The sequence below is a fragment of the Mastigoproctus giganteus genome, chromosome 13, assembly GCF_048544385.1.
Source record: "Mastigoproctus giganteus isolate SK-2022 chromosome 13, ASM4854438v1, whole genome shotgun sequence".
Taxonomy (NCBI): Eukaryota; Metazoa; Arthropoda; class Arachnida; order Uropygi; family Thelyphonidae; genus Mastigoproctus; species Mastigoproctus giganteus.
Genome location: NC_143587.1, coordinates 144,534,341 through 144,546,343, shown reverse-complemented (window position 1 = coordinate 144,546,343; position 12,003 = coordinate 144,534,341). Strand labels below are relative to the sequence as shown.

At 39.8% G+C, this 12,003-nt stretch overlaps 1 protein-coding gene across 2 annotated transcripts in view; it reads right to left on the bottom strand.

Moving 5' to 3' along the window:
• The window catches only part of aux (cyclin-G-associated kinase), a 703,221-nt gene that overhangs the window by 15,803 nt on the left and 675,415 nt on the right, over positions 1 to 12,003 (bottom strand). For both annotated transcript variants that reach the window (XM_090387776.1, XM_090387775.1), the window contains one exon: positions 215 to 357. In XM_090387776.1, coding sequence (XP_090243902.1) covers positions 215 to 357 — 143 coding nt within the window. The remainder of the gene's footprint in view (positions 1 to 214; positions 358 to 12,003) is intronic.

Sequence of the window (12,003 nt, the reverse complement as noted above, 5' to 3'; positions counted from 1 at the left end):
TTTTCCTCTTCTTGACTGTAAAAAACAAGCAACAACTTTGGCATTCACGATTTAATGATATAATAAACTAATTACTAGCTTCAGGTCCCATTATATACTAATACAAAACAAGAGTCCAACCCACAAAATCAGCTTCCAAACAAATGATATGTTCCTTTTATGTTTTATATTGTGATAATTACCATTAAAATTATAAAAAAAAAAACCACCTTACTTTTAAACGTTCTGGATCCATTTCTTTAGCCAACTCATCTCTTCGAAGTTCACCAATTGTCTTTGGACCAAGCTCTTTCTTACCAAAACTGAGGTTGCCTAAAAGATCTCCAAAATCATCATCACATAATTTTGGCTTTGGACCTAAAAAGAAGTACAATGTCAAATAATATAAATTCAACCGTTCATTATTTTATCACTTTTTAGTATTACCCACATGGTGCAAGTAAGTGTCCAAACTTTTTGATGCACATTGCAAAAAAAATAAATAAATAAAAATAAATTAAAAAAAATAATAATAATGATAATTAATAAAAAAAAAAAAAAATATATTAAACTACCTATTTGCCTACCTCCTCATGTAGGTACCCATCCAGCAGATCCTTTGAATTTCTCCAAGATGTCAGCATCAATCAACCACAGAAATACCTAATTCCTCATTTGTAACAGTGAAAACTTTCATCCTCATTCATTTTCTTTTCTTAGAGCCATATACACCTCAGGTCTTCTCTATGGTGCCTAGTTAAGAAACTCTGTAGCTAACATATTTGAAGTGTTTCCTCCTATCGATGCCCTTTTGTCAATCTTACCATATGCATTGTGCATCTTCAGATCCGTTCAAGAAGCTTTATCACTTAAGTGCAGTCTCCGTACCTGAATACATTACAAGAGCAGTCCTACAATTGCCTTATAGAGTTGGATTAACACACAACCCCATTTATACAATCAAATACTTGACAAATCATTGGTAGGACACCATGGGATCCTTGCCCGCCCTGCACAGATAACTTCATATCTGATCATACCCTAATTCTCATCTCCTTCATCCTCTACTGTTTTTATTTCATTCCCACAAAGTATATAAGTTATTTCGGGTTTGCGATTTCCCAACTGTAACGCACTGCATTTTTCTGCATTAAAACGTAGCTACCATTTTCCTAAACATTCCTAAAGTCTATCTAAGTTGTCTTGAAGAAGCACTGTTGGTGCTGATCATTAACTACTCCACCAATCTTGACTTCATCTACAAAATTTGATATTATACTCTGTATTCCTTTGTCAGTCATTTAAGAAAATCAAAAATGACAGTTATCCAAGTACTGATCCTTGCAGCATCCCGCTTATGTTGTTGTCATGTTGGTGCAATGGCCTCTTGGGCCATATTATCATGACTAGAGACACTTATACAATTTTTTTGTATTTCAAATAGTTAAACAGTTCTTTGAAATGTGCATCACTGCCAAGAATATGCAATAAAGTTAAGGGTTCCTGCAAGTTGGTTAGGGAGCTAAAACTGGATTTCCAGATAGTTGATTGTTGAGGGCATTCAATGAGAATATATGCTTTATTGTTAGCTGGAACTGACCAAAAAAAAAAAAAAAAACCACCGAGGAGGGTTCTCTGCCATAAGTAAATACAGACGAGTTCAATGGGAATGACTGATGCAGAGGCTTGCCAGAAGTACTTCTCAACTGCTTCTCCTGAAACTAGATGCCCACAGCAGTGACTTTTTTTTATCTGCTGCAGTTTATTATTGATTTGTTTTCAAGAGTTGAGACCACTGTTTTCTACATGTTGTTTTAATAATGGGTTTGGACACTTCACATTCATTACCTGGGATGCTGACATGACCAGAGATCCAGCAGAAGGTAACCTTCTGGTTGGCTGTTTGTTAGCGACAATGTAGATCAGATCTCTTTAAGAATCAGATAAGAGTGGGTTTGGGTTTTGGTTTTATTGGTTCTATTAGCTACTAAGGCTATAATGCGCCAAGACCATGTCATTTATAAAAAAGTTTAAACTTTCAGTGACCTAATAAGTTAGGTCACTATGTCCAAAGTATAACAAATATATAAAGGAAAAATGTAAATTTTATATTCGATTAAAAATATTTATTGATTTTAAAAAGCTAAAAACAGCAGACACATTGTCATTGTCGGATAAAATCTGACTGAATGTATACGGCTCAGTCAGATGATTAAAAGCGGTAAAACGGATATTTCTAAAATCTGGACAATCAATTAAAATGTGTCTCATGGATAAAACTGTGCCACAGTTCTCGCACATAGGACAGTCATCTGCCCTCAGCAGAAAAGAATGTGTAAGATGACCGTGTCCTATGCGGAGACGAGCTAGAACAACTTCCTCCTTACGATTCCTGCGCAGACTAGACTGCCACGGTTCAATTACAGGCTTTATACGATATAATTTATTCGCAGTCTGTCTATTCCACGAATCCTGCCATTGGAATGTATCTTTTGATGTACTATTTGCCTGTAGTCTGTACAGGGGACTAAAAGGCAGCGGTTATTATTGGGAATTGCTGATTTGGCTGCGGGGTCAGCCAAATCATATTCCCCTAATCCCAATGTGGCTGGGAATCCAGCAGAAGCGGATGTCATATTCGCGTTCATGGAGAACGTGAATCTTCTGCTGAATGCTAGACAGAACTGGATGAGGATTATATCTCACAGATATTAAAGCCTGTAACATGCTAAGAGAGTTGGAATATAAAATGAACCGTTGGTATTGGCATTTACTAATTTGATCCAAGGCTAACTCTACAGCGTGCAGCTCTGCAGTAAATATGCTGCATTCAGAGGGAATCTGCTCTGATATAGTGCTGTCTGTAAAGACAGCAGCAGATCCCACATATGATTCTGACTTCGAACCGTCTGTGTAGACTGGCGCGAAGTCGGAATATTCAGTTCGGTGTGCTGAATGAAGCTGCAGGTAGACACATGATGGAGTGTCCGACTTTCCCCAGTTTCTAAGCGACAAGTCGCATGCCGGGACACGAGCATGCCAGGGTGGAAAGGGTTGCTTTGATGTTTGGGCAACCTTGTCTACCTTGATATTAAGTTCATTGAGTAGCTCTTGGAGACGAATACCAAAAGGACGATTGGCAGTCTTACGGGTATTGTACAAGTTTTCCCATCGTGGCTCAAAAACGAAGGGCCACGTAGGATGGTCTGGCAGGGATTTCAGTTTTAAAGCGTACTTTAAAGACAACTGCTTACGTCGAAACGATAACGGTGGTTCGTTTGCTTCGACGTATAAACTCTGGACAGGAGATGTTCGAAATGCTCCAGTAGCGATACGTATAGCCTGATGATGGACAGGATCCAGCCATCGAAGTACACTGTCTCTGGCTGAAGAATATACTTGGGACCCATAATCTAATTTGGATCACACAAGTGCACGGTAAAGCCGTAGAAGGATGCATCGGTCTGCACCCCAAGATAAGGAGGAGAGCGAGCGGAGCATATTAAGGGCTCTTGTGCACTTTGTGCGGAGTTGGCGAATATGATCCAAAAAGGTCAATTTTTTATCAAATATGAGTCCCAAGAATTTTGTGTTCGCTGCTACTGGAATAGCATTTTGTCGAGCCTTAATTCAGGTTCAGGATGAAGACTACACTTGCGACAAAAGTGTACGCAAATGGTCTTCTCCTGCGAGAACCTGAAGCCATTAGCAAGTGCCCAGGAATTCAGACTATCGATGGCTTTCTGCAGTTGTCTTTCAATAACCCTCATGTTGCACGACTGGCAAAAAATGCTAAAGTCATCAACATAGAGGGCACTGTTTACAGTTGGAGGAAGTTGTTCTGTGATGGAATTTATTTTGATGGCAAAAAGCGTGACACTTAATACTGATCCTTGTGGTATTCCCTCCTCTTGGCTAAACGAGCGAGAGAGTGAGGATCCCACACGAACTTGGAACGATCGTTTGGCTAAAAAGTTTTGAATAAAAAAGGGGAGATGGCCTCTAAGGCCTAGGCTATGTAAATCTTTTAAAATGCCAAATCTCCAAGTTGTGTCATACGCTTTTTCCATGTCAAAGAACACCGACACCAAGTGTTCGCGTTTTAGGAAAGCATCCCGGATGGATGCTTCCAATCTAATAAGATGGTCCAAAGTGGACCGGTTCCTTCGGAAGCCGCACTGGATGTTGGAGAGAAGGTCATTTGTTTCTAGATACCATATTAAACGAGAATTAACCATTCTCTCCAGGATTTTGCACAGACAGCTAGTCAGAGCAATAGGACGATAATTGGTAGTGACTTTTGGATCCTTTCCTGGCTTAGGAAAGGCAAGAACGATTGCCTTTTTCGCCAGGAGTCCGGAAACTGCCCTTCAGTAAAGATTCTGTTATACAGAAGGAGCAGACAATCCATAGATTTTGGTGAAAGATGTTTAATCATTTCATAATGGATGCCATCTGGTCCAACAGCACTTGCTTTGGAAAGAGCGAGGGCTCTTTCCAGTTCCTGAATAGTGAAATCCCTGTTGTAGGGATAAATGCTCTTACATTTAAAGTTAAGTGCCTGTTTTTCGATTTTATATTTCAGGACCAGGAACTCTGGGGAATACGAAGATGTTGCAGAGATGTTAGAGAAGGTTTCCCCAAGAGAATTGGCTATTGCAGTTGGATCTGCAATAGCGCATCCATTATAATCTAGGATTGAAGAAGGGTGGGATGTAAATTTTCCCTTCATTTTCCGGATTTTATCCCAGACTACCTTAGAGTTGGTAGACTGGTTAATAGATGATGTAAAACGGATCCACGATTCCTTTCGACTCTGACGGCGGATATATCGTGCTTTGGCTCGTGCACGTTTAAAGGCTATAAGGTTGGTCGTGGTAGGATATCGGCGGAATATCCCCCATGCTTTGTTTTGAGCCTTTTTTGCTGCTGTGCATTGTGAATTCCACCAAGGTTTAGGAAATGGTGGAAACCGGGCAGATGTTTTTGGGACAGCATTCGCAGCTGCTTGGACAGTATTTTCTGTGATGTACTTAACTGCATCATTGATAGGCTCTTGACTGACTGTGCTAAGATCAAAATTTGCCTGATGTTGGAAGGCAGTCCAGTCAGCCTGATCAATCTTCCACCGTGGTAACCTGAAGGGAAGACATGGTCTCCCGCTGTGTAACGAGGTTATGACAGGGAAGTGATCGCTTCCATATGGATTCTCCTCTACTTCCCAAGTGAGTGAAGGGAGTAGAGAAGGGGAGCAGATAGAGAGATCAATGGCAGAAAAAGTACGGGTAGGCATGTGGAAGAAGGTGTTTGTTCCAGTATTTAGAAGGGAAAGGTCATTGTCATTTAGCATATGCTCTATGACTCGTCCCCTTCCATTGATGTTAGCACAACCCCACAGGGTGTTATGTCCATTCATATCCCCGAGAAGTAAGAAAGGGGGAGGTAACTGCGTTAGAAGATCATCAAGGTCTTCCTGGGAGATGTCAGTCCCAGGTGGCAAATAGATAGAGCAGACGGTTAATAAAAATCCCACCGTAAGGCGAATTGCAACAGCTTCTATGCTAGTTGTAATTAGCAAGGGCTGCACTGGGGTCTGGTTACCCACAAGGATAGCCACTCCCCCATGTACAGCGCCATCCGCAATTCTATCCTTACGAAAAATTGTGGTGTTATGCATTGTGGGATCGTCATTTGCCTTTAGATATGTCTCCTGCAAGCAAAAGCAAACTGGCTCGTGCTTTTGCAGGAGGGCCTTGATGTCATCAATATTTCGCCGGAATCCACGACAATTCCATTGTAGGAATTTAGCCATTATTTTGGCTTGGTGGGTCCATCAGGCGGCTTCCGAGGTGCTGAGGGCTTACTTTTATCAGTCTTGGGTCTATCTTTTTTGGGGAAGAATGGACGCTGTCCCGTGTCCATTTCTTCCTCCGCAAAGAGTTCCAAGACTGAATCTTTGGGTACCTCCTTCTGCTCGACATCCATCTTTTCTTGGGTACTAGGGCGGACTTCCCCTTTTTTATTCTTTTCTTTCGTAGTTACCTTTGTTACTTGTGGAGAGTTAGGAGGTACCGATATAGGAGTGGCAGCTGATTGGTCATTCTGTGCAGGTTTTTGAGAACTTAAAAGATAACGCGCGATGGGAGTGGAAGACTCCTTTGGAGGAATGGTCATGTCCGTCTGAGTTCCGACGGAACATCTCCCTGCTACCTTCTGGGCGTAGGTAGGTTTGTTGATATTCAGGGGTTTGACCGATTTCCTTGCCTCCTGGTATGATATATTTAGCTCTGCCTTCAGCCGTTGAATTTCTTTTTCTTCTTTCCATCTCTGGCATGCTCGTGAATAGGCCGGGTGTTCGCCTTCACAGTCAATACAGGTGGGTTTTGCGGCTGAACATGCTGTTGTTTCGTGGTCCTTTGCACCGCATCGAGCGCATGCAAGGACTCCACGGCAGGCCATTTGAGAATGTCCATACTTCTGGCATTTAAAACACCGTAAAGGGTTCGGAACGTATGGACGCACTGAACAGTTGATGTATCCAGCTTTAATCTCGTCAGGAGGTTTAGGAGAGTTAAAAGTCAGGATAACGCTCCTGGTTTTAACAATTTTTCCATCCCTTCGCGCAGTGATTCTCTTGACGGTAATGACTCCCTGTGGTTTTAATTCGGAGCAGATTTCCTCCTCGGTTACGTCGAGAAGGTCCCACTCCGAAATGACACCTCTCGATGAATTGAGTGTTCTGTGTGGTGTCACTGTTATAGGGATTCCTCCGATTGATGTTGTTCGGAGTAGATGTTCTGATTGCCTGTCATTTTTAGTTTCAATTAAAAGGTCTCCAGAACGAAGCCTTTTAACTGATTTGGGTGAACCTGCTAACCCATCTAACCCTTTTTCAATAAAAAAGGGCGACATTTTACCAATCGGTGTCTCATTGGTAGAATGCATGATTAAGAACCTTGGGACTGGCCCTGATGGTACTTCAGTTCGCTGCCTTTTTTTAGCAATAATGCTATCTGGATCGTTATCTATGTTTTCAGATAGGGACCGGGTTGGGGCCCCTGAAGAAGTAAGTTTATCAGGATTCATATAGTTTTTTAAATTGTTCAGTGCCCGGGCTCCCCACCCACCACGGAGCCCAAAGGGACGCCCACTACCCGGCATCCAATAAATGCGCTCGGGAGTGGGACGCCAGGGCTACCCAGACACTATACCCGCACCGCCGCCAGCCTGAATCCTGTCCCTCGGACCATGAGGGTAGGCGTGTGGCATTGACACGGCTGACCCTCGCAGGCGAGCCTACTAGCCGATTGATCCTAGGCCGGGCCTTACAGGACCACCCGTCTTGTCGAAGCAGGGGCCAAAGTGGTGTATTGAAGTTGGGCCCCTCAGCCACCAGGATCCCCCTTTCCGAATTTCCACGGGTCGCAGCGCACGGCAAACACACCGGATTCCATTGATGTAAGCCTGGAACCTGGGCTGTGGGCGTTGGATCCCAGTGATGCTAGTCTGGAAGTCCAGCAGCGTCACTGGGAGGTCCCCTCACCACGTACAGGTGCCCACGTCGAGGGGGATAAGAGTGGGAAAAAGTAGACTGAATGGTAGTGATTGAACCTAAGGATCTGTATATAAAGAGATTGCTTGATATTGTTGTTGTTTATGTTATCTAGAACTAGTTTTATTGTGTACAATTCTGCAGTATGACACTGCATTCAGTATGAAGAGGCACAGTTACCGAGAAGGTGGAAGAAGCTGCTGCTGCACCTATAGCTGCATTTGTTTTGGAGCCATCAGTATAGATATGTACTTTCTCTGAGTTCTCCAAGTAATGTGCTTTACATAGCTGCTGAAATATTTGTTAGGGAGGATTTTCCTCATCTGTAAAAGAAACTGTTGCAAAGATGTGAAAATTGAGTGCAGAGAAGTTTGGGAGTAGAAACATCTTGTAAGTTATTTTGGATTGAGTATGAGCTCTTGCAACTGAAGCTTCGTGGGGAAGCTTTCATTAGATTTACTGTTGCATACTGAAGGGGTTTGGTTTAGGTTTTATTGGCACATTAACAACTGAGGCTATAATGCGGCAAACTCAAGTTGTATAGTGAACACAAGTAAAATTTCAGTGACCTAAAGAATTAGGTCACTACGTCAAAAATAACAAAAACGAAATATATAAAATATAAATTAAAACAATGAAGGATAACAAGGTAAATTTTAAATATGAGTACAAATGTTAACTGATTTCAAATAACTTAAAACAACAGACACATGCTGGTTGTCTGATAGAATCTGACTGAGTGTATAAGGCTCAGCCAGATGGCTAAATATGGTAAAATATAAGATGATGGTGTCTATGACATGGACATTCAGTTAAAATATATTGTATGGTTAAAAAGGTTGTTGATTGTGTTGGACTTTATTGGTGCACAAGCACAAACCACGCGGGTCATAATGCACTAGTTCATACGGTATGTTGTGTTTCAGAGGTGCTCGCTTTCAGTTTGACTCATTTTGGTTGTTGTTGTTCCTTTTAGTTCATATTTCATTGGATTAGTCTGTTGATTGTGTTTACTTCTTTAAAGGTGTGATATAGCTTAATAAAGCTGAAAACTTCTGTAAAGTGATCTCTATCATTCAAGAGGTGTGCTAGGGTAATGGAGTGATGTGTGTCCTATAAATATCTTTGAAGACTTGTTTGCTTGTTGTTGTTGTAGTGCAAGGGTTCCCAACCTTTTTTCGCTTGTGGACCCCCCCCGAGTCCTAACTTTACGGAAGTGGACCCCCCATATACGCATATGTAATATTCCTAAATGAAATATTTATTAGTAGGTTAGTAAAAGCTAATAATTAAACAATTCCAACATAATATAAAAAATGTAAATTACAAATTTTGAAAAATTTAATTGATAAAACTGAAACATATTTTTACTTGTAATGACAGAATTAGTAAAAAAAAAAATAATATTTCAAACAACATATATAAATTTATTCCTAAGGCTATTAAATAGGCCCTACTAATGAGATCCTTGTGGCTGATGTTTTGATATTAGCATTTTAATATCTGGCTCCAATTTTGTGAGAGTCAGACGAAGATCACCTCTTTTTACTATATCAAGTCGATTACGATTTTTTGTTAACAACTGTGTTACACGACTAAAGCCAAGATTCCACTAGATAAGATGATGGGAAAACAATGACATACATTTTAGCTTTCCCCCATAAAAGCGGATATTTACATGCAATGTCACTATTCTTCCATACATCATGCTTTCCTTTTTTTGAATAGACTTCGGACTGTCTCATCAGACTGCAATTCAACAAGTTCCTCTTGTAAATCAATTTCGACATCAGCAACATTTACCTCTAATGGAATCAGCACCCAATCTGGAATGTTCAGTTCTAGTAGGTCCTTGAACCAAACTTGCATGTCTTAATAATTTTTTTTTAAATGTTCAACATACACAACACAATCATTATCTTTTAAATCACGGCTAACTGAAGCAAGGTTTGGAAACTGGTCAAACGCACAGCGTGAGATATTAAGACTGTACAATTTGAGTTTTCCTAGGAATGCATTAATGGCTCTTTGCTAGATATTAAATCACAATTATGTCCTTGCTGCAGCTTATTAAGAGAACTCAGTTTTTCAAACCCATCTGAGAGGTAAAATGTCTGTTTTCATGGCAACCAACTGTTTTCCAATCTCCTTTTCGTTTAGAAATGATACAATACTGTCCCAAAGGACGACGAAGACAATTGTTTAGACAACCATCACACCTCTGTATGCAGTACAAGACTGTCAAATCCTTCTTCATTTTCATCACAAAATTTGCGAAAGAGACGATCTTGAAGAGCATTAGCCTTAATGAGGTTGACAGCTTTTATTACAAGAGTTAAGACTTCATGAAGACGTCCACTCAATCTCTTCGCCACCAGATGTTGGCAGTGAATCACACAACGTATGCAAATTACTTTTGGCAATGCATTTTTTAAATGAGTGATAAACCCTCTGTACCTACCGACCATGGAAGGAGTGCCATCAGTAGTACAAGTCATTAAATTTTCGAGTGGAATATTTTATTCCTCTAAAATAAGACTGGACTTCCTTAAATATTGTTTTACCTTTAGTAACTGTTTTGAGGAATCTTGCAAAAAGCATTTCCTCTCTGAGTTGATTATCATCCATACATCTTACATTTTCAAATAAAAGTGCTTCATTGCCCATCAAAGTTGATTCATCGAGTTGCATTGCAAACTGTTTCACTCGTAATTGAGCAATAAGTTGATTTTCTACATCTTCATTTCATCAATGCGTCTGGATATTGTGTTATTGCTCAAAGGAAGGTTATCAGTAATTTCACGTGCATTTTTGTTTAACACTGTTGAAATTACAACTGATATCGAAGGCAAGATGACAATTTCACCAATGCTATGTGGCTTTCCAGATTTTGCTATTATTTTGCTGATTTCATATGATGCTAATAAACCGCTTTCTTTATTGCTTGTTTGTTTACTAAAAATCTGATCCAATTTGTTTCTTCCTTGAAAATTGTCTCATAGTTTTCGGAAATACTCCACTGATTTATTTTTCTTTTCACTGTGCCTTGTCTCCAAATGGTGACGAAGCTTACTTGGCTTCATGCTATCATTAGACAGCACAGTCATACATATAAGGCACATTGGTTTTGTGATATTCTCTGGTGATTCAATAAAACCATACGACAGATATTCAGTCAAATATTGTCTTGTTTTCTTCTTTGCATGAGCCATGGGTAATCTGAAAACAATAATAATATTATTAACCTCAAATATTTAATGTTAGAAATGCTTGTTGGTACTAATGGAAATATAGTTCACTAAAACAATAATGTTCAATAACACAAACAATAGATTTCATCACGACGATGCCGATTACTCACTATAGAATGAAATGACTGCCTCTGACTGACTGACTCTTTCTAGATTAGTTGGTGCTTAAATAATGTTTTCTTCTTCAAGAATTTTCTATGGAAAGAAATTTTATTTTGCGTCAACTAAAGAAGGTTCCAGAAAATACGAGTATCTTCTAACAGCCAATTTCTGGACTTTTTTATGACATTATTTTATTTATAATATTTTATCATGAACCCCTTAGCTCATATTATGGACCCCCGAAATACAATTTTTTTCTTGTGGATCCCCTCAAAGCTTCTATGGACCCCGGTTGGAAAATGCTGTTGTAGTCGGATTTATTGGCGCAAGGGCTGCTATGGCCAAATTGCACCTGTTACTTTTGAGTGTTCATCAATACATTAGAGATGGGTCCAGAAGTGGTTATATACATTGATCATTTTTAGATAAATAAACAATTCTGATAAATTGGCATCATCTCCAAGTATGTCTTAGTTGCAGTGGTTTTTGTGAATTTAATAGAGATTTGAAACATGCAATTCTAGCTGAATGGTAATATGGACACTCGATGATAATATGCTTCACGATAAGTGTGGAACTACAATGGAGAAAAGTGGAGGATCATCACCTATCAGTAAAAATAGGTGTGTTAATTGTGTATGGCCAATTTGTGCTCTTGCAAGCACAACCTCTTCTTGCCTGTTTAATCAGGAACTGTATGTCCATAGCTGGGTATTCTGTTTTATTTGAAGGAGCTTGTTATCTGTTTGGTTATGCCACATTTCAGACCATATCTCAGCGCATATCCACTGTATGATTGGATTGTAGTCAGAATAAGGAACTGGGATGTAATTGAAGCAAGCAGGGTATTTTGCTGCTTCATCAGCATGGTTGTTTCCTGGAATTCCAACATGGCTGGGTATCCAGCAAAACATGACAGTCTGCTTATTTTCACTGAGGTGATATAACTGAGATCTAATTTGTGGGATAAGTGGATGGAAATTTTGTGATTTATTCCATTGGTTGGTTATTGGGAGTTTTATGGCGCATCAGCATCTAAGGCTATTGTGCGCCAAGCCTAAGGTAATAAAATATAAATATATAAGAAACGTAAAAATATATATAAAAATATAAAATAAC